Source organism: Psammomys obesus, unplaced genomic scaffold (genome assembly GCF_907164565.1).
Source record: "Psammomys obesus unplaced genomic scaffold, mPsaObe1.curated_primary_1811, whole genome shotgun sequence".
Classification (NCBI taxonomy): Eukaryota; Metazoa; Chordata; class Mammalia; order Rodentia; family Muridae; genus Psammomys; species Psammomys obesus.
The window spans coordinates 11,765,592-11,791,778 of record NW_026588752.1 but is presented as its reverse complement, the minus strand read 5'-3'; the positions used below and the strand labels follow the sequence as shown (position 1 = coordinate 11,791,778).

General features: G+C 42.9%; 1 protein-coding gene and 1 pseudogene across 1 annotated transcript in view; one reads left to right on the top strand and one right to left on the bottom strand.

Annotated features, from left to right (window-relative positions):
• Positions 1-26,187, top strand: part of Dock2 (dedicator of cytokinesis 2) — a 403,875-nt gene that overhangs the window by 18,826 nt on the left and 358,862 nt on the right. Inside the window, exons 2-5 of the mRNA XM_055604610.1 lie at positions 9,159-9,242; positions 21,704-21,744; positions 22,783-22,838; positions 23,640-23,736. Of these exons, the coding sequence (XP_055460585.1) occupies positions 9,159-9,242; positions 21,704-21,744; positions 22,783-22,838; positions 23,640-23,736 (278 nt within the window). The remainder of the gene's footprint in view (positions 1-9,158; positions 9,243-21,703; positions 21,745-22,782; positions 22,839-23,639; positions 23,737-26,187) is intronic.
• On the bottom strand, positions 12,315-12,434 carry LOC129674745 (U4 spliceosomal RNA; annotated as a pseudogene).

Here is a 26,187-nt window from a genome sequence, read left to right as displayed (position 1 = left end):
GGCAATGGGCTGTATCATTTGGGTGTCTCAGAGGGACACCGTCTCATAGGGTTGTATTGCCTACTTGGCACTGGAATTTTTGCTTAATAACCTATGGTTTTTGGGAACAACGTTATCCACGCTTGTAGGGTAACTCTGTCCAAACGCCTTTTAAAAAATTATATTTTCCATGTGTTCTTTTCATTCATCCTTAGTTTTTATTGACCCCCCTTTCTACTTTTTCTTTCTCCCATGCCTGTGTTAACCTCTCTGCCCATGAGCTCTGTATACTTTAATATCACGTATTTTCTACTGTCTTTCTGTCCTTAAGGCCATTTCCCCTCCTTCTTTTGGGACATTTCTAGCTTTCTAACTTCTACAAACACTATGACTCAAACACACAAAAACCAAAAGTTTCGAAACTAGGATCCACATTTGAGACAAATGTGGGGTATCTACATATCTGAGCCTGGATACCTCACTCGCTCAGTATAATTTTCCAGCTGCAATCATTTCCCCAGAAAATTGCATCATTTCACTTTTTTTTATAGTGGCCTTAGATGTACAAAGGTTTTTAATTTTTGATGAAGTCCAAATTTCCTCTCTCTCTGTTGTTGTTGTTTTGTTTTTGAGACAGAGTCTTTCTGTGTAGCCTTGGCTGTCCTGGACTCACTCTATAGATCAGGCTGGCTTTGAACTCACAGAGATCTGCCTCCCTGGGTGCTGGGATTATAGGCATGCACCACTCTGCCTGGCTTCTTTTTGTTTTATTAAAATAGGGTTTCTCTGTGTGGCCCTAGCTGTCCTGGAACTTTCTGTGCAGGCCAGGCTGACCTTGAACTTACAGAGATCTGCATTTCTCTGCCTCTGAGTGCTGATTTTAAGAGCATACACCACCACTGACAGGCCAGCCTTCTATGTTTTAAAAATAACAGATGCTTTTTTTTTTGTTATATTTCTTAGTTGGGCTTATGATGAAACACCATCACCAAAGCAACTTATAAAAGAGAGCATTTAATTGGGGGCTTGCTTACAATTTCAGATGGTTAGTCCATGGTCATTCTAGCAAAAAGTAAAGCAGCAGGCAGCATGGCACTGGAGTAGCAGCTAAGGGCTTACATCTGGACCAGTAGGTACAGAGAGTGAATGAGACTGGGTCTGGCATGGGGCTTTGCAATGTCAAAGCCCCCACACCTCCTCCAACAAGATCACACTTTCTAATCCTTCATAAACATTCTACCAACTGGGAACCAAACATATGGATATATGAGCCTATGGGACCATTCTGATTCAAGCCACCACATTATATATCTTAGAGGCCATGGCCAACCCAGGTCATGAAAAATTATCAATGTGTTTTCTTCCAATAGCTTTATAAATATGTGTGATTTTTAAGTATTTTGAGTTAATTTTTGGAGGTATAATCTATGCACCTGTTATAATTAGAATATGAAATGCCCTTTACATTCTCACTTGCTGAAAATGTTGTCACCAGCTAAATTTAGAGAGTGGTGTTAAATTTAGAGAGTGGAGCCTACCTGGAGGTCACTGACAGTGGTCTTTGGGGACTATTTCCTGTGTATGGCACCTTCTTCCTCACTCTCTGCTTCCCATCTGTTGTGAGGTGAGTGGATTCTGCCACATCCTTCCATTGCTGTGGTGCTCTGTCTCACAACAGACCCAGAGACAACAGAGCTAAGGGCAGGGAAGGAGACCTTAGAAACCAAAATGAGCCAAAATGAAGCTGTTTGTGCAAGGTATTTGCCACAGAGCCGGAGAGGTTTGACCCGTGCAGCAACTGATTTCCATCTTCTGGGTGAAGCTATTCTGTCTGTGGCTTGTAGCTTGTTGATATTGTTTAATCATAAAATGGTGATAAATTTTGCAAAATGCTTTTTCTTCATTAATTAACATGATCATTCAACTTGGTTTTTCTTTATGCTATTGACAGAAGTGTATTTCTTTTATTTATTTGGATATTGAACCATTCTTGCATTCCTGGGGAAATTCCTACTTGGCCATGGTGTCTCTTAATACGCTGCTAGATTTCATTTGCTGATCTCTTGTGTATTCATGCACCTATATTCACGAGGGACATTGGTCTTTACTTATAAATTCCTTGTGTTAATCTGAGAGTGCCCACACTGATTTGTGAAACATTTCCTCCTTTTGTGTGTGTGTGTGGAAGAGTTTATGAAGAATAGGTATTAATGTTTCCTAAATATTTTATAGAATTCAGATTGGAGTGACATAATATTGCGCTTTCTTCTTTGGAGACTGTGTGTGTGTGCACATGTACGTGAGTGTATTCCATATGTATGCGTTCTATATTCATGTGCATTTTTACACACGTGTGTTTGTGCATGGGTAGTGACCAGAGGTCACTGTTAGACGTCATCTTCAGTTGCTTTTCACCTTAGTTCTTTTGGAGAAAGGTTCTTTTCTCAACCCGGAGCTCATTGACCGAGCTAGCCTGGCTTGCCAATGAACCCAGGGATCTGTCTCGGCTTCCTCCACTGGGCTCACAGATGCGTGGCATCATATTTGCCTTTCTACCTGCGTGCTAGAGATTGAAGCTTAGGTCCTCATCATTGTTCCGTAGGCACTTTGCCAACTGAGCTATCTCCACAGGCCTCTCAGGAGGTTTTCGATGACTGAATTTATGTTTTTTTCACGAGTCAGCGTTGATACTTTTGTTTCTAGGGACACATCCATTTCATCCAGGTTTCCACATATTTTTGATATACACGTGTTGAAAGCCTTCTCTTATGAAAAGCTTCATTTTTTATTGAGTTCACTATAAGGGTCAGTAGGCAAAGCAGTAGGTAGAGAAAATCTGCTTACAATCACTTTCCTTTCTGAAATGTTGGCAGTAATGTCCTCACGTTCATTTCTCACTTTGATAATGTGAAGCCTCCGTTTATTTTTAGTCCACCTCCCTATCTATTTATCACTTCAGAAACAAACTCCTGGCTTTTTTGTTTATTGCATTCTATCCTCTAGTCAACTTCTAATTGTTTTAATTTGTATTATTTTCTTTCTTTTATTTTTGTGTTTGGTTTGCTTTTCTTTTATCAGTTGCTAAAAAGGTAGAAATATAGATAATTTGAAGCACAACTACGTTGTGCTTCCAGGTAGATATTTACAGCTATGAAACTTTCTAGTCATGCTTCTGTGATATTTGAGAGCTTTGGTAGGTTGTTTTCATTTTAATTTGAAAGATTTCCTAATTTTTCTTGTGAGTTTGCTAGCCATTTTATTTTTTGCCTGTGCTTTTTAATGATCCTTTGTGATGCTTTTCCACTTTTGATTTTGATATGGATCTCTAGCTTTATTTCTCTGTGGTCATAGAAGATACTGTTCATGATTTTAAGCATTTTTAACTCACTGAGACTTGCAGTGTGGCCTAACTTGTGATCTGTTGAACAGAATGTCCATGTACTTGAATATGGATTCTGCTGCTTTAGATATAAGTGTTTTGTAGATGTTGGCCAGGTCCAGTTGTTGCGGTATTGGTCGATACTTCTGTTTCCCTCCTGACTTTGGGCCTAATTTTTCCTTTCTTTTCTTTTTCTTTCTTCCTTCCTTTCTTCCTTTCTTTCTTCTTTCCTTCCTTCCTTCCTTCCTTCCTTCCTTCCTTCCTTCCTTCCTTCCTTCCTTCCTTCCTTCCTTTCTTTCTTTTTGTTGTTGTTTTTGTTTTTCTAGACAGGGTTTCTCTGTGTGACAGAACTCTGGCTGCCTGTTCTGGATTTGCTTTGTAGACCAGGCTGGCCTCAAACTCACAAGAGATCTGGCTGCCTCTGCCTCCCGAGTGCTGAGATTAAGGGCATGTGTCACCATGCCTGGTGTACCTAAGTTTTCCTCTCTCTCTCTCTCTCTCTCTCTCTCTCTCTCTCTCACTCTCTCTCTGTGTATCTGTGTGTGTGTGTGTGTGTGTGTCTGTGTGCATGAGTATATGTCTGTTTCTCTCTGTCTCTGTCTCTCTCTTTCTGTCTCTGTCTATCTCTTTGGTTTTTCTAGACAAAGTTTCTCTGTGTAGCTTTGTCTGTTCCAAAACTCTCTGTGTAGACCAGACTGGCCTCAAACTCACAAAGATCCACCTGCCTGTGCCTCCCGAGTGATGGGATTAATGGCGTGCACCACCACTGTCCCGCTCTAAGTTTTTTACCCATTGCTGACAGCAGGCTAATGAGGTCTTTAACTACAATCATAGGACTGCCTCTCTCTTTAATTGAGTCACTGTTTGCTAATATGCTTCACTGTTCTTTGGTTAGGTACATCTATATTTATAACTGCACCTGCTTAGGGTATGGCCCCTTTGCCAGGACAGAATGTTCTTTTGTCTAGTTTATTAAAACTTCACTTGAAGTCCATCTGTCTAATATTAGTAAGCCCACCATCATTCCTTTTTGCTTCCTGTGTGTGGGGGACATTTTCCCCCATCCTGTTTTACATCAAAACTACTTATATTCCTAAAGCTCTAGAATGTCTGGAAAAAACATGTAGGCAGATTGGGATTTTTTTTTAATGCTTCATGCTACCCCTTTCTTTATTAAAAAAAAAATAAGTGTGTGTTTGTGTGTGTGTGTGTGTGTGTGTCTTTGTGGGTTAGTGCATGTGAGTGAGTACCCTCAGAGGCCAGGGAGGGAGCTGGGTATTCTGGAGCTAAAGTTATAGGCATGTGAACCTCCCTAACTAGGTTCTCAGATCATCTCTGAAAGAGTAATATGTGCTCTTAACTGCTGTGCCTCTACTCCAGTCCCAACAACCTCTGCCATTTGACCGGAGAGTTTAATCTCCATGTAAATTTTGGAGTAAATGTAGATGAGGAGACATCTTCCCTTTATGTAGCTGTCGGCTTTTATGTTTTTGTTCTTGCTGTTTCTCAGTTTTCCATTACAATTTTGTTTTATACTTAGTTATTTTTCCTTTTGTTATTTGTGCTTTAACATGGTTTTCATTACTTCAAGTTCACGCATGTGTCTCTTTAGGCTTTTTTTCCCTCATTTTCTCTCTTTTGTACTTGTCTGTATTTAATTTTTTCCAAATTCGTTTTCCTCTTTTTTTTAATGTTTTAAAAGGTGTTTAATATTTTTTTTTACTTATTACTTTTTATTTTTTATGCGTACAAATATTTTGCTTGCATGCCACATGTGTACAGTACCTAGAGAGGCCAGAAGGGGGCGTCAGATCTCTTTGGCACTGGGGTGACAGATGCTTGTGAGTTGGCACGTGGGAGCTGGGAATCAAACTGGAGTCCTCTGGGAGATTAGTCAGTGCTCCTAACTGCTGAGCCATCCCTCCAGCCCCTAGAGTTGTTTTGTTATTGGTTAGCTTGGTCTTTACAATGAATTACATTTGTTTACAACAATCTGGTCAGAGCTGATATTAACTGTATTCCCATAGTAGGTGCTATGTTCTCCTCCTGCACAGCCCTGTAGCATAACCCTTTATGTTACCTTACAATCATCTCTTCATATTATGCGCCCATTATCATAGATGGATAATTGTTATTTTATGCATTAGTATACATTTTACACATTATACATCAGTTGTATTAATTCATTGATATAATCTATTAGTCATGGGTCCTATTTTCTAATTCAGTTTTGTCCATTACTTAATTTTCTATTCATTTTTGAAGGAGTTAGGAAATCGTTCGTTTGTAGATTTTTTTTTCTTCTCCCTTTAAGTCTCCTGACTGCCTTTATGATTTCTAAAGGGGAACCCCATATTATCTCGTTAAATTCCCTTGTACAGAGTGATTTCTTTCATTGCTGCTCTTTAAAATTCTTCGTTCATCTTTGTTTGAAGCAGTTGGATGTAAACGGGTCTCAGTGTGCAAGGCTCTGAGTCTATCCTGCCTCCTTCACTCCTTGCTATGATGACTTCTGTCTCCTATGAAGGTTGGGTGGTTTCTGGCCATTAGTTCTTCAAAAAATTTTTTCTGCCCGTTTTTCTGTCTTCTCTCACTCCGGAGCTCCCATTATAGTATGTCAGTGTGTTTGGCTGCAACACACAGGCTTCTGATCTGTCTACTTGGGTTTGTTGCTTTCTCTTAGTGAATCATCTTGGTCTGCTTTGATCTCAGCTGCCCTGTCTTCCAGATTACTGATTTTTCTCTCCTGCTCTCAGCTCTGCTCTTTGATGATTTTTCCTTTTTTATTTATATTTTTATTAATTACAGTTTATTCATTTTGTATTTCATCTGTAACTCCCTCCCTCCTCCCTTCCCAATCCCACCCTCTTCTCCAACCATGCTCCTCCCCCAGTCCACTGATACAGGAGGTCTTCCTCCCCTTCCTTCTGATCCTACTCTATCAGGTCTCATCAGGAGTGGCTGCTTTGTCTTCCTCTGCGGACTGGTAAGGCTGCTCCCCTCTCAGAGGAAGGTGATCAAAGAGCAAGCCAATCAGTTCATGTCAGAGACAGTCCCTGTTCCCATTACTATGAAGGCCACTTGGACACTGAACTGCATGGGCTACATCTGTGCAGGGGTTCTAGGTTATCTCCATGCATGGTCCTTGGTTGGAGTATTAGTCTCAGAAAAGACCCATGTGCCCAGATCTTTTGGTTCTGTTGCTCTCCTTGTGGAGCTCCTGTCCTCTCCAGATCTTACTATTTCCCACTTCTTTCATAAGATTCCCTGCACTCTGCCCAAAGTTTGTCTATAAGTCTCAGCATCTGCTTTGATACCCTGCAGAGTCTTTCAGAGGCCCTCTGCTAACCTCAAAAAATATCGAAGATGAATTTTTTTCACCTGTATTTGCTGTTGTTGTCTCTGTCCAGAGTTTCTATTGGGTTCCTTTGTGTAATGTTTTTGAGGTTAGTTATCACTATGAAACCACACTGGCCTCACTCAAATCTTTGATTCTCCTGCTTCAGCCTCTGAGTGCTAGGATTGTACCTGTGCACTGCCATACCCAGCACCACTTTTATAATTTTTATATCATCAGTGATGTTCTTTACTTCAGAGCCATCATTCTTATTTCCTTCGTTTTCTGTCCCATTTTCCTGCAGTCCTTTAACTATATGTAAGACAATTGATTTAACCCTTCATCTCCTAAGTCCAGTATCTGTCCTTTCTGTTGTCCAATTTTCTCTTAATTTATTCATGTCCATGAAGTGGCTGTACTTTTTTTCCTTCTTAACATACTCAGAATTTTGAATGGAAAACTAGATGCTCTGAATATTATTATTATAATGTGATAGCTATGGGAGGCAAGTCTTACTTGACCAGAGCCTGTGGTCCTTGTTTGACATGGGTGGTAGTATTTGGATAGTTAGTAGCTTTATAGAAATGTTTTTATGAAAACTGAGTTATTTGTTCTGTGTAGTCACTGGAAGAAAAGGAGATAAAATCCCGTGTGTGCAGCTGGCTATGTACGCTGGCATGCCTTCAGTGCTTACTTAGGTCTTTGCAGCTAGGCTCAGCCTGACATCCTGCCTGCATGGCTGCTGAGATTCACAGAGCTGAGTGTTCAGGGTTTTCTTACCTTCTCCACTCCCAACTGTAGCCTATTCCCAGCATTCAAGCACAGCCCTTTAAATTCCTTGGTGTAGGCAGGTGTCTTTCCAAGCCATTATTCTTCGAAGTATTTCAGCCCTAATCCTGATTTTCCAGGGTTTGTGGAAGACATTTTTTTCTTGTTCTTAAAGTCTTTGCCTGGTGAGTGAATTTAGTTGGCTTGTCTTTAATGTTTTTGAGATTGGCTACTGTAGAGTTGCTTCTGTAAAGGAGTGTTCTGAGCTGTAGCTATAACAGCAAGCTCTTAAGTGTGGTCACTTAGGGAACACAAACACATATACACACACATCGAAATTTTTTGAGAAAAGGTCCTTCTGCTGTTTACAGCTCCAAGAACCTATATCAGAGTCTCAGGCAGCCATCATCAAGACTGCCGTTGCCATGGGGAAGGAGAGTACTACAGATATGCTGCACAGTCCGCCCCTTCCCTGCAATGGCACGGGCCATCTCATGTGCCAAGTGACTGGAGAAGTCTCTGACAACTCCTGCCCCTAGGTACTAACAGTTTGGATAGGAATGCATGCTCCTTTGGTGGCTTTTGCATTTTTTTTTTTCCTGTGCTGGGGACTGAACCCAGGACCTTGTGCTTGCTGAGGAAATGCTCTGCTACTGAACCAAATCTCTAGCCTGTGAGTGGGAATACATTCCTGAATATTAAACACTCATCCATGAATCCTACAACTATTAGAAAACAGTGTGACCGTGGCCTGTGGGAAGCCTGGGGTTCTGTTTTGGTGACTCTGGGTTGATTGTGGTTGGGTAGGAAACAGGTGAGGTGTTCTGTATTACTTCCTTTTGTTGTGACAAAAGGATATATTGAGAGGAGGAGGGTTTCTTTTGACTTACAGTTTCAAAGGAACTTCTGGCCACCGTAGGGGAAAGGCACTGCAGAGTGGCTCAGTCTCTGGTAGTAGGAGTTTCTAGTGGTGACTCATCATATCTGGATGGACCAGGAATCAAAGGCTGAAATTAGAGAAGGATGTAATCAAAGGCACATCCCTAGTCATCTGTTTTCACCAGCCAGACCCAACACCCTAAAGGCTCACAACCTTCAAAACACTGTCACAGTCTGGTAACTGAGCATTCTAACCATGAGCCTATGAGGGGCAATTCAGATTCAAACCATCAAACAAAGATGATTGTATAAGTAATGGAGTAACGGAGAGCCCTTCATGTTGGGATTTTGTTTCTGAGAGGGAGCAGATAGGGAGCAGAAAGCAGCCCAATTTAGTGTGTAAGAGTATGGAAGCTGGGTTAGAGTTTCCTGGCATTTCTTGTCTTGATGACTTTGGCCAGAATGTCTTCATTTCCTTTGCTGGGCTCACAGTTCCTGCCTGTCATGGGTTGCTGTGAGGATGTTTTCCATGCCTGGAAAACAGCAAGAGGCCAAATGTGTGCATGGTATAAATAGCCTCGTGGTCATCCAGGCTACCGTACAGGTGCAGGATCCATGTGTGGGAAAAAGTCAGGCTCAGTTTTTGAGTGGCTCTGGATCGATGGTTGAAGAACGCAGTTGGCTTCTGCGTGGGCCTTCTGTAGCCCATGTGGGTTTCACACATGTGAGACAGACTCAAGGCAGAGGCTGCAGCATGAAGCAACGAGTAAAGGTATCTGGAGGTCTCCCTGACTGTCTCCATGTTCCATTTCACAGCCATCTACAATTTCCAAGGCAGTGGAGCCCAACATCTCACTCTACAGATTGGCGATGTGGTGAGAATACAGGAGACCTGTGGAGGTGAGTCAATATTGCCTACATGCCCCTCAGATGCTGGACCCCTCACGGAAGGACCCAAATCGCTTACAGTACTCTCTCTAAACACGCACATGAGTGACATGTTTAAGTACATCTTGTTAATTTAGTACAGTCAGCTCTCTGTGCCCACGGGATCTATACCCATGGGCTCAACCAACTGCAGACAGACAATATTATACCAACAATATCTATATTCAGCTCCTGTCATTACTCCATAAACAGTACACTATTATTGTTTGCATGACATTGCCATGCATTAGGTATTAGAAGTTGGGAAGAGATGATTTAAAATATGTGAGGACCTCCATATGGTCTATGTAGATATGACACCATTTTATATAAGGGGCTTGAACATCTGCGGGCTTTGGTGTCTGCAGGCCTTCCTGGAGCCAATCTCTCCAGTATTCTGAGGAATGACTGTAATTAGAGTTTACTGAGCAACAAACAACAAAAAGTGCTTTATTATTTTAGAGATGTTAGTTTCATAACAAAGGCCTAACTGGCTGATTTGATGAGCGCTATGCTCGGTGTTTGCCACAGTCAGGGGACCATGGGGCTTTGGGCCTGTGGGTCTTTCTAGATGTAGTTCTTCATTAATATGTACACTATTGTAAAGAAAAACAAGCATCATCAAGATTCAGGAGGGTGCGATAAATTATCCTCCTGACTCCAAGTGAGAGGCTGTGCCACACAGCAGCATTATATAAATGCAGCTCCAATGGATCAGGGACTCAAGCCAGGACTGTGTGCTGAGTAAAGTGGCAGCTCTTTCCTCCCCTAGTCACCCTGGCATGAAGCTAAGTGTATATTAAGTTGGGTCTACCCATGTTGGTGGTGGTGGTGTGCTTCTTAACATTTGCTCAAAGACTAATGGCCTTAGACTCCTGAGACAGGCAATTGAAAATGAACATCATCTGTGTTTCTTACACACTTGATATTATGGGCAAGTCTAGTGTATAATGACTTAATGAATTTGCTAATGTGTCACGGATGATTAGCAGACTGTCTTATCCCTTATGGCCTAACTGAACTCCCTGCCTGCCAGGCAGACCTATGACACCTCCTGCAAAAGACACAGAGTATAAGGAATATATGTTTCCTGTGACTGGCAGGACAAAGGAAGAAGAGGAGACTGGCCTGAGAATACATGGTCTGTATTCTCATGTGTCATCTCCCAGAGAATCCAACAGAGGAGGCCCTGGAAAGGAGTGCAGGATGGTAGGAGACAGGCATACTGCAGGGTAGGCCTCTGCTGGACACAGCAGCCAAGAGCCACCTAATTCTTCTCACAGACTGGACAGACACTGTCCTTCATCCTGGAGGGCACAAAAACCTACCTAGTCCTCACATCAAGCCACTAGATAGGGTCCTTTGCACTGCTGGATAAGCTTCATGAGGCTTCCCAGGCCATGGAGCCCCAGCTCCCTCTGCAGATTTGTGCGGTGATACTTGCACATGTATGAAAAAAGCAAAACATGACTTTCATACAAACACCTACAACTTCCCAACCCTGAAACACAGATGATTCATAAGTAAAGCACATACACATAAGCACATACAAATCTATAAACAAACAGGTACGAATACAAACAGATGCAAACCAAAGAACAAGCAAATGAAAAAGCCCTTTCTTTGAGAAGGGTATTTTAGCATTTCATATTTTGAGCAACTTTTAAAGGAGTGCCCGCAGAGAATCCTTTAATGAGACCTGCTTGCATGTGTTGTATTCTTTGACAGTATTTTTTGTTTGTTTGTTTTGTTACATCTAATAGAGAATCATTCATTGTTCAGTGACCAGAGCTGAGAAACATCCTAGTCTTGGCATTTTGAAGCTTTTTGAACACAGAGGGGATAAGCTTGGTGCAGGGAGTGGGCGGGGTGAAAGGAACAAGTTAGCTTTACAGGTCTCTTTATGAATTTTATACCCCATGTTAAACTAAGTTCTCTCAGTACTTTTCCAGGAAGCAGAAGGACATGGACAAAAGGGAGAAGTGGGCAAATTGAGACAAAATCCAAGGGCCCACCCTGTAGTAAAAGAGTGACCAGGCGCTGGTAATTGAGAGATAACATTGCCTAGCAGTCAACCCAGATGGCCTCAATACTCCTCTCAAATAGCCCCTGACCTTTGACCAAAGGCCCACAGCTCCGCTCTTCATGTCCAAGGCAGGATTGACTGGACCCGAGCACCTAAAACCAACCAATTATTTTAAAAGTCAACTATAGGGTAGTTGACCCTTATCCAATCCTGTGTAGCCAAGACTGCAACACCTGAGCTTCCCTGTGCTTTTTCCTTTAAAAACCCAAGGCTTTTGTCTCTCGGTGCTGTTCCTCGCTGATTTGGAGGGCAGCCCCATTGTGCAATGGCTTGAATAGACCTCTTGCGTTTGCATCAATTTGGTCTCCTGAGTTCCCTTCATCTACCTACCCAGAAATGAGGCTCCTACTGGGCCTAACAGGGGGAATGGTGAGGAGTGGGTGGGTGAGGGAATGCCTTCCTATAGACTTGGGCCTGTTATTCTAAATTTGCCTTCCCACAGCACAGCTCTCCTTACAGTGCTGCCCTAAGCTTCACACGTCAAATTCTACCCTTGACAGAAAAACTTTGAGTTCTGCTCTCTTCATCAGTCTTTATTTATTATAACATATCTATTTACACCAAAAAAAATTTTTTTTAAATGTCCTAAGAGGTTAACAAAGATTAACTTTGGGTGGCTGGAAACTTTGCACTTTGTGTGCTTCGGTTGTTTGAAAAGCATTTGAATCAGAAAACTACTTCCTCCGTTGACCAAGTAAGAGAGCTTGGCTCAGTGACTTCACGTTTCTCACTCAAAGAGTTATGATCACACAGCTCCTGGGCTTGTTATCTGAATTAAACAACAACAACAACAACAAACAAACAAAAGGAGGAGGGTAGGGGAAGGAGGAAAGAGAGAAACAGTGTCACATCATGCTTGACTCAAGAATGGTGTTTCCACATCCAGTAGAGCTAGCTGCAAGGGGATCTAGATGAGTACATGTCTTTGCAACATGGTCCTTGGTGACTTAGAAGCTGAATCTTTGAGTGCCTAGAATGGATGAGGCTAGCCCCTTCTTTGCTCAGTATTATGTTTTAATTAGCAATAATCACTCCTCAGATAAACCTCATTGGCTTCGATACTGCCACTGGGCAAAGCTAGTATTATGTTTTAAATTGGATTTGTCTTCTTTGAATTCATGTGAAGGTCCAATCTCTGAAGTCTTGTGCTAATGGTATTATAAGGGTGGAAACTTAACTTTGGTGTTTTTAGGTAGGGCCTTTGGAAAGTAGAGTCATAGGATGGAGGCCCCATGAGTGAATTATGGAGGCTTTATAGGGAGTGGGAGAAAGACCCAGATACAGAGAAATGTAGAGGCTGATGTGATATGCCAAGGGGGACCCTCACCAGAGGCTGCAATATGCTTTGATTCTCTAGAATCATGAGCCGTAAATATCTCTGCACTAAGTATACTCAGTAAGAATGTGAAAACACAATTCTGACTGGGGGCCTTGGATATCAGTGGGGTTTATTATAAAGATAACATGTTATGATATAAACTCACATAATTCAGAAGGGCTGATATCTTTCCAAATATTTAGTGATATCCAAAGACTTCAGTGTCATATCCACTGTGATGCTCACTTCCCTCCCTTCCAAAGATGCCAAGATGCCTCTGCTTTAATGCTCCTTTTTTTTTTCGGAGACAGAGTCTCACTGTGTACCTCTAGCAGGACTAGAACTGGTTGTGTAGAGCAAGCTGACCCTGAACTCATAGAGACCTGCCTGCCTCTGCCTTCCAAGTGTTAGAGTCCAGAAGATGCTGAAAGAACGACCCCAGACCCAAGTAGCATGCAAACAACAAAAGGCATTTATTCTGCAGAAGACCAGCATGCTGGGGCTACCATCCAGGCAAAATGGCGACCCTAGACAAAGGTGCACATGTCTTCTTATAGGGAACGTGGGGAATTTCAGGGACAAGTAGGTCATCTTTATTGTGATTGGCGCAGGTTAAAAGCAAGGGTACAAGTGCATCTATGATTGGCTAGGGCTAGCTAGAGCCTAATTAGGAGTTGGGGGCTCTCTAAACTGGTCCAAACAGGCCCAAACTGGTGGGTGGCAAGGAAATCAGAAGGGTTAACTCTTGACTGGCTTTGAGAGACCAAAAAGATTAAAAATTAGAAGCTATTATTAATTAAGACCTGAACTATGTGAGTGGAGAAGTCCAGCCATGCCCTAAGGGAAAGAACTTGCCTTACTGCATTCTTTCCCCACCCACCAGAGATACAGTTGCTAGAAAACTGGTCCATCCTCCTAGGCAGGGACACCAGTTCATTAATGGTCTGGGGACCTTCCTATAGCCAATCAATTCAAATGTAGCATTTTGACAAATAGATGCTTGCCAGGCAGGAATTGCCCCTGCCTTGGGCATGCTGGGAGGGACCAAAATCTTTAAATCACCCAACTAACCTGAGCACAGGGCTCTCAGCTCTCACCGCTTCATCGGTGGGGGGTGTGAGCCCGAACTGCAGCTTGTAATTTGTAATAAAAAGATCCTCATGTGGTTTGCAACAGACTCGGCTCCTGGTGGTGGTTTTTTGGGGTATTGCGATTCGGGCACAACAGCTTGAGTCCAGGTGGTCAGTGGGCTACATTCTTGTATTAAGAATATTCTACTACAAGATAAGGTAAGGCTGTCCAGAACAGATGTCCCTTCCCATTTTTTTGGTTATCTCTTGGCTGTTTCTTGGGTGGGAGATTTTACGATCTTGTTCTTGGAATTGGAGGCCTGGTCCTCTCACAGGTAGCTTGGGATCAGAGGCCCAGGCTATTGTCAATCCCAAAGGTGGGAGGAGAAAGACCACTGACTCAAATCATTGGGACCAAATTAATTAAAGAAAGCATTTTAATTTTTGTAAATGGGTTACCTCCCCCTAAGGTGAGGTTGGAGAGGTTAGCACTGGATATAAGAAAGACTAGGATTTTATAGTTCAGGGGTAGGGAGTTTCCAAATAGGGAATTTGGCACACAAGATAGGCAGGCTTAGAGGAGCAGAGCCTATGCATAACAAGTCAGTCCTTCCTGAAACAAAGAGCTAGTTGCAAGGTGGGCATCATAACAACAGGCAGTCATATTACCTTTTGAAACAAAGGTAGGATTGCAAGATGGTTATAAACAACTTTTTGAAACAAAGACATGCTTGCTGTTTCCTGAAACAGGCAGTACAGAACCATTTGAAGTTAAGGTTACAGTTGGGGCATAGCCCAATTCTTGAGAAAAAGAGGTTTAAACCATAAAAAGAAATGAACCTAGTTTGTCTTTACTATAAGATGGCTTTTATGCTTAAGATGGAGGCAGGCTGGTTCTTTACCACCATGCCTAGCTGTGTACTAGACCACAGTGGAGTGTGTTCTCCTGAGGTAGCTAGACTTATGTAGAGTCTTCTTCATAAGGTATTTCCAGGGAGTATGTGTCCACACTTAGCCATTCACATTCCCTTATTCATGGCTTGTCCTTTTGGAATGTTGGGAAAAGTCACATTCCATTTACCGATGATTGCGGATATCAGAGTGGTGGGGTCTATCCTAGTAGGAAAGGGGCATGGTGCTTGGAGACTCTAAGAAGTGTTTTGATTTCAGTAAAATAAGGTCATGGGGAGGGGTGAGAGGAGAGCCTGCTGGGAGATCTTTGGTTGTCTTAAAGCAAGGTGATGTTGTCCTGTTTCTTACAGAGATCATCCAATGATTCTGTTCTGAGGATGCAGTGTTCTCACCTGGAAACATCAGCAGCTCTTCAGAGCTGGCAGATGCCCACGCCTACAGGGCTGTGTGGCCACAAAGAACTTCCGGGTGGGTGGTGAAGGCTTGAATCTACAACATGCAGAGAGGGGCACACCAGAGCCCACAGCACCTTTTCTACTAGCAACCCTGTCAAGGGTGATCATGACCCAAACAATGGGGACATTGTGAGCTCTTCACGGGAGATCTTTTAAAGCACCACTTTGCCAGGAGGCCTCCTTTGCTCACAGCTGTGCTGGAAGCAGCTGGGGATGAAAGGGACTCTATTGTTTTGAGGGTGCGACTCCACACTCTGGCTTCTGAAACCCAGTTTTCCTGCACTGTGAATGAGGGTGGAGCTGAGATGCCAATGAACTTGAAATCTGTCTCATTTATTCTGTTGTTATGGAAATATGTTGAAAGGACATCAGTAAAAAGAAGGGTATTCTAACTCTATAGGTTCTGTTAACAAACTAGAAAACATGTTGGATTATGTTAACTTATTATAACTTGCTGGATTATGGTATTGGTTTAATTACTTTCTAAAAGGAGATAGTATCTACTAGCTTTTTGAATATTTCTCTTGTGGCAGACATGGGAAAATATCTCTGCAAATTTCACCTATGATTATTTCTATTCAACACTTCACTTGTCGATGATCTAATCCAAGCTTTGATTCCAGAGTGCACACCCGTTTAAAATACATACATTTTATTATGTATAGTATCCATGATGCTATGGAATACAAAGTGTGAAATGAAATGATTACTACAGTGAAAAAAACTGACATAGTTTCTGTCATCATCTCACAGATACTCAGTTTTTGTTACTATTTTATTAATTGCAGTTCTCATTCTGTGCATAACATTCTAGATGTAAGGTTATGGGACAAAATTAATAAAGACAATTAGGCATACGACATAAAAGAGGTTTATTAGGTGGATATATATATATATATATATATATATATATATATATATATAGAGAGAGAGAGAGAGAGAGAGAGAGAGAGAGAGAAGGGAGAGCAGGACATGATGGGAGAAAGAAAGAGAGAAGGGGAAAGAGAGAGGGGCCGCCCCATAGAGAAAAAAACCAAGAGAGAGACCACATGGCCGGCTGGTCCCTTTAAGGGACAAGGTAACCACACCTTCAGGTGTGGCCACCTGGCCAGTGACATTTGATGACATCATAAGTTGCTAGGCAACCCAGAAACAGGTTTTGTTCCAAAATCCTAACACTAGACATCTTCACCTTACGTATCTACTACTTTGTTCATTTCCTCTACACCTCCACTCCTTCAACCACCTTCATTACCATGGTTTTATTTTCTAACTTTACATATTTGACTTTCTTATTTTAATTTTTTTTTATTTTTGAGATTATAATTTAATTACACCTCTCCCTTCTCTTTACTTACTCCAAGCCCTCCTATATACCCCTCGACACTCTTTTTCAAAATGTTGGCCTCTTATTGTATACATATTTGTATACATATGTATGTATATATATGTGCATGTATATATTCTTAAGTATATAGTTCATATACTGTTACTTGTATATATGTTTTCGGGACTGACCCTTTGGCACTGGACAACCAATAGTTGTGCTCTTCCCTTGGGAAGTCCAGCTCTCCCACTCCCAGCCTTCCTCAGTTGCCTGTAGTTCTTTTTGTAAGTCTGAGGCCTCTGTGGGCTTTTCCTTCTCCACTTTGGCATGTCCTTTGGTGTCATCCTTGTTCAGCTCACATTTGAGCTGTCATGTCGGTAAGACTGCATGGACATAACTTCTGATATCACTAGGAGACAGAATCTCACAGCAAACTCCCTGATCCTTTGGCTCCTCGTTGTTCTTAGATTCCACACACAGATGAGATCGATCATAGAGTTTCTCCGCCCCTGGCATGTGCTTATTTGACTTAGCACATCACCCAGGTTATGGCAGCTTGTAGAGTGTCCTTTACAAAGGCTGAGAAGTATTCTGTTTGGATACCTCAATTCATACACCTCAATTTCTTTGTGAATTCATGATGGGTGCTTCCTTTGCTTCTTGACTTTTATGAAGAGAGCTGTAGACTATTGTGAACATGTGGGCACAGATATCTTTAAGAACTGAAGATGTCTTTTCCTATGGTAGGTGTCTAGACGAGAGCTTGTTGGCCTTGTGGATTCATTAGTAATCACCAGACTGTTTTCCATACCCATAGCATTTGTACTCATCTGTCTTCCTACCCCCAGAATACTTTCTTTCCTTTCCCTCTGAACCCTCGTCCACACTTATTACACTTTGAGTGCCTGAAAGTAGCTTTCCCAATAGTCACCAGGCAGTGTCTCGTATTGGTTTTGACTTGCATTACCCTGATGACTAATAATCCCAGCAAGTTTTTCTATTCCCCTTGGAAGTTTTATATATTATCTGGAGAAATGTCTTACGTCTTAAATGGAGTGCTTGCTTTTGTACATTGGGTCACATTGAAGTCCTTAATTCATTTGGGTATTTGCTCCTTATTAAGCAAATAGTTTGCAAGTATTTTCTCTTAGTCTCCAAGTTACCATTTAATTTTGTTCATGATTTTCCTTACTGTGTAGGAGGCTTTGAATCAGAGCCCATACTCTCAACCTTTGATCAAATACCTTCTATTTGATCTTGATATTATTATGTATCTCAATACAGAGGAAACTAGAAGCACTCTCAGGTACTCACCACTCAGGTAAATAGTAATATTCTTGCTTCAGATATCTCTTAAAAATACTCAGATGTCAGCCAAGTGGTGATGGTGCACGGCTTTAATCCTAGCACTGGAGAGGCAGAGGAAGGTGGATCTCTGAGTTGGAGGCCAGCCTCATCTACAGAGTGAGTTCCCGGATAGCCAGGGCTACACAGAGAAACCCTGTCTCAAAGGAAAGGAAGAAAAAAAAAACCAAAACCAAAACCAAAACCAAACCAAAACAACAACAAAAATAGAAAACAACCCAAAAACCCCAGATGTGATTGAAACGCACAGCTTACTATTCTCAAAGTCTTGTCTTTCCTTTTGTCATCATGAAAGCCACAGTTATCTTGAAACTGGAATGCTTTCTTCCTGAACAAAGCTCTGTACCTTTACTAGATGTATTCCTTTATAATCATGTTACTTACTTATTTGGAATTATGTGTTCGTGTGTGTTTGGATGGGAATGAGCACTTGGGCACAGATGCCCACAGATGCCAGCAATCACAGCCCCCTACCCCTAGAGCCAGTTATAGGGTGTTGTGATCCCCTAACATGGGTGCTGGGACCCAAACTCAGGTCTTCTACAACAGCAGTGGGTGCTGTTAATTGCAGAACCGTCTCTCCAGCCTTTATAATCATGTTTAAAAAATATTTTTGTGACAATCCACTGAGAGGTGTTACTTTTCTCAGATAAAAACCCTGAGGCTTAAGTGGCATGACCAAATGTTACGCTGCCTAGAAGGTGCCATCCCTCTTTTGGAATTCTTCAGTGTGGGTGGGGTTGGGGGAAAAAGAGGAGGAATGGGACTTCCCAGACAATTCAGGGGTGAGCTGGAGACTCTGCCCAAATATTCTCACATGGCTTTCCTCCTGTCTCTTCATCTAGTGGCAGAGATCGGGGAGAGGGAGTATCCTTTGTAAGATGGCAGGTACCATACAGAAGGGCTCCACCTTTATGACCTAATATGCCCCTAAGGTCTCACCTCCCAGTACCATTACACTAGAGGTTATAAATTTGACACAGGAATCGGAGGATGGGCAAGTGATTGTTTCACGACAAAGGTTAATAAATCTTGATGTTATTGAACTCAAAGCAGCATTCAGGTTTGACAAATCCAGGACTGGATAAAGGCTGTGTTATAGAAACTAATTTTGATCATGTCCCCCTCCCTTCTGGGGTTTTGGCAACAGTTTCTGCCTATAAAGTCTTGGCACAGACAGGGAGGCAGCTGACCGCAGACCCGATTAGGGAATTGACATCAGAGTTAAGAGTTGGTCAGCAGGGCTGAGAAAACCTAATACCCATCTTGACAATGTTGCTAAGGGTATTGGGATCACATCCCCTTCTTGTTTAATGGTGATATATCTGTCCCAAAGATTACTTTGTTCTAAAGATCTGTTTCTGAAAATAGGTAACCTAGTGTATTTACACAGCATACATTAGGGGCATAATTGGTGCTGAATGAATGTCAGCTTTGGAGGCAGAATATGGATTTGGGGATGAGAGTTACCCAGGAGCAAGCAAAGCTTTGAGAGTCAGGAGACCTATAAGATCTGCACATGTGACTCAATCTCAAGGGTGCACAAAGGCGAAGTCCCTTGGCCCCATTCTGATGGGCACCCCGACAGAGATGTGGACACAATTGGAGTGTGGACCACTGGTTCCCTAGTAGTTGAGGAGTCTTAAGGGCTCCAGCTTTGAACTTGCAGACTACAACTGCATCTCGTGTGAGCTTGGCTCAGCACATCAATTGACCTATGTTTCAACTTCACCGGTGAAACAGGAACAGTGGAACAGAATTCCAACCTACAGGATTCCTGTGAGTTTGACAAGAGAGAACATATATAGTGCTTCATTATTAAAGTGATGTGAAAGGTCATTGTTTACAGTGAATACAAGTAGAATTCAAGAGCAAGATGCTTAGATTTAAATTTCAAGCTGTGTGACAATCTGCAAGCTGCTTATTCCCTGTGCCTTTCTGTTTTCAGTCACAAAACTGTCATCAAAATTCATCTTTAATTTGGTAGGCAAGTGGTCTGCCACTGAGCTACATACCCAGCCCACTAAATTTAAAGTTTGAAATAACAAAATCAATGCCTTTAACAAAGTGGTTGACGTATAGAAAACACTTAGAAGGATTAAACCCTCTTGTCCACTGTTAATTATTTTCTATCGTAATTGGCAAATACCTAGAAGCAACTAAAAATAGAAGGTGGCACTTTGTGAAATAGAAGAGCTTCCATTCCAGAAGTCCTCAGTTGCAAAGTAGCTTGGAGATTAACTTTGGGGGCCTCTGTTGAGGAGAAGATGGCAATATTAGAGGTGAGGATTTAGCTATGTCAACCTGACACAACGTAGGGCCATGTGGGAATAGAGTCTTGGTGAAGAGCTGCCACATTGGGTTGGCCTGTGGGTATGACTGTGGGATTGCTTTGATTAAATTAATTGATGTGCAGAGACACAGTCCAGTGCAGGCAGTTGCATTCACTGGGCCGGGGGATTGTGAAGAGTGGAGAAATGGAGCTGAGCGTAAGCAACAAGAAGCATGTCCGTGTTCATTTCTCTCTGCCTTCTGCTGTGGACATGATGTGACTAGTTGTTTTAACTTCCTCCTGCTTTGTCTTCCTCACAAGCTAGACTTGGAATTATGAACCAGAATACCTCCCACCCCAAGTTTCTTCTCATGGTGTTTTTATCACAACAGCAGAAATAGAATGAGTGCCCTACATGACCACCAAACTCCTTCCCCTAAGACTAGAAGTGGCTTCTTCTACACCCACACATGCAGTAGTTGAATGACTCTGAAAAAATCACTATCTCTGTGTCTCGGGTAGGCTACTCAGCTGTTCAATGGAATAGTGTGATTCCTGCTCCATATGGTTGTCAAGAAGATGAAAAGGTTTGATGTAGAATAGCTCCTGGAAGGACACTTCCATTCCAAGCTCCAGAATCTCCCTCCCCATCTTCCCCAATTTCCCTTCTGTTTTCTCCGTGTTCTTTCCCTTTCTCTCACTTTCTGTCACTCAAAATAGGAGCTCCATGGATTACCGTGGCTTCAGAACTTCTTTTACATGCTGACCTTCAGCATCTAACTCGGAGGGTGACTTTGCACTTCAGTCATTTTGTGGGGGAGAGCCAGGGCTTGTGAGGATGTCTGTTGAGAATATATTCTGGCTACAATCTGTCAGCCCAATAATGAGGGTCTGTTAATGAGGCACTTGGCAGGTGCTTTTTATTTACAAAGATGACAAATGCCACCACGTGGCTATGCTCCAATCATTTCAAAGGCCAGTGGACTCATTACGGCACACTGAACTCACGCTCATTTTGTCAGAGTCATTTGGATTTCTTCTTTGTTTTACAGTTCTGCAAAGGGGAGAGGGTCCTTTAAAATTTCTATCCCTCTACTTGTTCACAGACTTCAGAAAATCACATTTTAGGCTTCTTTTGCTGCTGTCAGCATTGTCCATATCATTTTAAGATGATTGTGCAGGTCCCTGAGCCTTCCCGTGCCTAAGAAGGGACTTGCAATCATGTATGTGACCTCAGGCAGGTGAATGAGGGAAGGATGGCTGGGCCTGTGGGTTTGAGGCATCTGTGTGCGTGATGGATGCTGAGGCTCCTCTCCAAAGGCACTTGTGATCATGCGGCAGAGCGCACTGGTGGCTTCACCAAAGCACCTTATTTCTCAAAAGGAGAAGGGGATCCTCATCAGCATGTGAATGAAACCCTGCACCTGTAGATGTTGCTTGGAGACGATGGCAACCAACACAACATATGTCATACTGAGGGCTCCTATGTTTGTCCCCTATGGCAGGTCTAAAGCCGATTGCCGCCATTTCTTTGCTAGGTGAAGATAAACAGACAAAAGCTGAAAAAGACAAGTTAACGAAAGATACAGCAAAAGTGAGAGACCTTTGCCTTTTGTTTTCTTTTTGCAGACTGGTACAGAGGCTATCTCATAAAGCATAAGATGTCACAGGTAAGGTCATTTTGTTTTCATCTGGGACAATGCAGAATGTCTTCCTCTCCTGGGTGACTCTTTCCCTGTATTGCTCTTCAGCAAAGTGAGCCCACTTCCTCCTTTCAGGATCTAAAATCTTGGCTCCTAATCCTGTGTCCCACTGTATACACTCTGTCTCCACTTCCTCCTCCACTTCCTCACTTCTTTCTTTCCCATTTTTAAAGGTGATCTCTGGCACCCTCTCCTCCCTGCAGCCTTTGCTGACATGCCATTTGCTTATGACTTCCCTTTCTGAGGTCTCCAGGAGAGAGTGCACTTTATAGTTGAAGCCAGTCTCTGCCCCTGTCTTCAGTATTGTGTGGGCATTCACTCATCTTGGCTGTGACATGGAAGGACAGGCCTAGGTGCCCTTCCAGATGGCAATCTCTCTGTCATGTCATCTCCACTACAACAGGCACTTGCTTTGCCCATTTCACCCTCTCAACTGGTGTGCAGCAAAGTGACCACGCTTGGAGAAATCCCCAGGCAGTTGACAAAGCTCTCTTGTCATCTGGGCCATGGTTATGAAGCATCTTCAGGGGCACAAGCCTGTCCTGCCCTCTTGGAGGACAGTGAGTTAAATCTAGGGAGGAGAAGCCCCACACCTCAGAAGCTTAAGTAAAGCCAAGGATTTGCTTCATACCCAGGGCTCCTCCCAATTAAGGGATGCTGCTTCCCTGGAAATGGGCAGCAAAGGGAGAGATGAACTCTTGTCTTGGCAAGTGAAGGGCTCAGACCCCTGTTCTATTGATCTCCCTTCTTGCCCCCCCCTGAGAGGACAACTACCCATAATGGTACTGAAGGATCTTTTGGGATGTAGAGTGAAGAACACTAAGACCTACACATATGGGTTTGGAATCTGTGCCTGCTCCATCTGAGTCTTGGATTAGTCCTTGGAAGTTTGGTGATTTCAAAAGCCAGAGGCTTAGTGGTGGTGGTTGGGGGCACTGGTAGGACAATGAATCCATTCTTTTTCTATGATACATCATCCATTCTCTTTTATTTTGTTTCCTACAGGGCATTTTCCCTACATCCTTTATCCATATCAAGGAAGTGACAGTGGAGAAAAGAAGGTACTTGTGGGGACCTGGTGAGAAACTCAGTTGGTAAAGGGCCTGCCTGCAGGGGTCCCTGGGCCCCCTGGCCCCCTGGCCCCCTGGCCTAGCCTGCTTGCAAGGGCCAGGCTAATGGGAGACACAGTCTCAAAACAAAACTAAAGCCACAAAATGCAAAGGGAGGGGGTTGTCCCTGAGGAAAAGTCCCTTGGGGTTCTCTGGCTTCTACATAAAAGGCACATGTGTGGACACTCAACTTCCCCTGCCCCCAAACACACACACACACACACACACACACACACACACACACACACACACACACACACACCACGTACTTAGGTTATTTGCCAGGCTGGACTTCCCTCATGGATGCCTCATGGCTTTGGCTGTCTGAGCTGGCAGATACGCTGGGCCCAGCTCATTCAGCTGTGTGGCTGTGTGTATTTGTGTACTCTCTCTCTCTCTCTCCTTCCTTCCCTCATCCCTCTCTCTCTGTCCCTCCCTCCCTACAAGGAGCTAATCCTAATTGATTCTAACAGGACTCTGATTCTGAGGGAGGATTAGGCAGTTTGGAGAAGCTGACTTTTCACTAGTAGCTGCCTTTGGACCTTACTAGAGAAGATCTGACGTGAGCAGTGAACATGAGGGGCCCTCCCTCTTAAAAGAGGACATTTGAAGAGAAGTCCCACATATTTGTGTGATTGCTTCAGACAGTGGAGCTTCAACAAGCCTCCTCTCCCTAACTGCAGAGCTTCCAGAACTTTCTCTGTTTTGCCCGGGTCTCAGCTCTACCTCACTTTTCTCTCCAACCCTACACAGGAACATAGAGAACATCATTCCTGCGGAAATCCCTCTGGCCCAAGAAGTGACTACGACGCTCTGGGAGTGGGGAAGCATCTGGAAGCAGCTCTATGTGGTGAGATGCGAGCCCTGCTGCTTTCACTCAGGCTTACGCTTGCATTTAGCCCATGTCTCGGAGTTTTGAGACACAGAAGAGAGAGCACACACTGTTATGTATGAGGACATTGAGACCCAGAGAGGTGAAGGACTTTCTTTGAGGCCACACAGCTAGCAGTGACAGCTATAATCAATAAAGGTCCAAGTGGGAGCCTTGCGTTTTAAAACACGTGCAAAAAGCTCTTGAACTTGGGTTTGTGTAGGGATTGCCTTAATGTTGGCTTGTAAAATAAATCCTCCAGGTTTAGGGACCTGCCCCTTTAATGTTCTCAGGGGCTTCGGTTTGGTGTTCTGCTGACATTCTGAAATATCCTCTTGTCATATGTTAATTAACCGGTGGCTATTGCCTTCAGATCTGTGAAGAAGCTTTGACCCTGAACAAACAGAGACTGCATTTCATGTGTTTTCTCTGTTTCAAAGCAAACTTAATTTAAAATCTTCCTTTGATGCGTCAAAGACCCTAATGAAAACAATTATCTAAGCAAACCATTAGGCGGAGAGCGAAAATGTCAACCCAGGCTTACTGCAAGTTTGTTACACCCTTGTGCATGCCCATTGGTGTGTGCAGGCTGTCGGGAGACTTGCCTCCTGCCGTACATATTGACACCCACGTGGAAATCTAACACAAAGCAATTAGCACATTCAATACTGTAAGCTTCCCAGAGGTTGTCAGTAAAATTTAATGTACGTGTTTTTCTGCTTTTCATTACTGTATGAAGTATGTCCAGGCTTCTTTATAAAGAGGTGTTCCTGATGGCAGGTTTTCCAGAGTGGCACTGCGCATCAGCCTAGCAAGAGACAAGAAAGGCGCATGTGTGTGTGTGTGTGTGTGTGTGTGTGTGTGTGTGTGTGTGTATCTGATCACTCCCCCTCATCTTTGATTCAGTCATTGGGGCCAGTAAACCTTATCTAATCTTCTAATACTTTCCCCAAACCTACCCTCTTAAAAAGAAAGCACAGTTGGGTTAAATTTTGACCCTTATATTCTCACAATTGAGATAAAATTTTAATACACAAAACCTTGCGGACCAGCCAAATCATATTCACACGATCAGAGAAGGAAAAAGAATCCTTGTGGTTTGAGTGACTTTTTATTCACATCTGCTACTCTCCTTAAAACATCTTACATACGTGCACTGTAGAAATCTGACATTTTCCTCCAAGAAATGGCTCTATGGCAAGCCAACTGTGCCTTCTGCTCTACGAATGAAAATAATTAAGCGTCAGTCATCTCATAATTGTGTCTATGATATTTGCCATATCTGTGACCCTTAATACCTAAATTTGATGTCCTTTTAGTAAATGTAGTGAATTTACATGAAGAATGTCATAGCATGGCCTGTCATCCCAATATCACATTTCTGATTACTCCAAGCCAAGTGCATGCGTGACATTTGAGTTCCTCACTCACTGCCCAGATGTTGTCCTTAGACTCCTTAGCCTAGTACTCACTCCAGATGTTACTTACAGCCCAGGTCCCCAGGCTGTCTGCATTTCAGTTGCAGCTGGCTACAGATTGAGGGAGCCGCACCGCCTCTCCCCACCTGGCTGACCCCTTCGCATTGTAGGTTTCAGACTTCATTAGAATTTCCCGGATCTCAGGAAAGTACTATGCTTAAGATGACAGTTTTATTATAAAGGGTAAAATTCCAGAGCCAGCCTGATGGAAGAGATAGGTATGGCAGTTAGCCACCTTGCCAGAATGTGAGTGCCCACTGCCTAGGCTGCTCCTCCAGCTTATGCTCAAGAGTCTTAATTAAAGTTGAATTACGCAGATTCAAGGCATTGCATCATCTGCTGCTGGAGAGATAAGGTAGTTCAGAGTGGGGCTGAAAGTTCTGCCCCCTAACCAATTATGTGGCTGTTTTTTCTGAAGCTATCTATAAGGTCCACCAAAGTCACTCCATTAGCACAAAAACACCAGTGGATGAAAGAAGCTCTTTCAAAACCACCAAAGGCATTCCTATTGCTCAGTATATGTTTTAAGGGCTTTCTGAGCACTGCCCCAGACACAAGGACAAAGACCAGAGACAAAGACCAGATATATATATATATGTTTTTCATTATATCACAATATTTGCCCTAAGGGAGAGATGAATGTATTGGCACAGTTAGAAGATTATTTTCCAAATGAATGCAGTAAAAACAAGATGGATCAGGGATGGAATTTAGAGTCAGAACATTTGCCTAGGCAGGGGTTCCTGCACTGCATAAAATGGAGACAGCGAACTGAGCACTGGTAGGCACCCCCATTGTTCTCTGCTCTCCTGTTATTCATGAAATGTGACCAGCTCCTTCAAGGTCCTGCTACCTTAGCTTTCCCAGCAGGATAGACTTTACACTTTGAATCATGAGCAGAAATAAATCCTCCCTCCCTTGACTTGTTCTTTGTCAGGGACTCTCTCTCTCT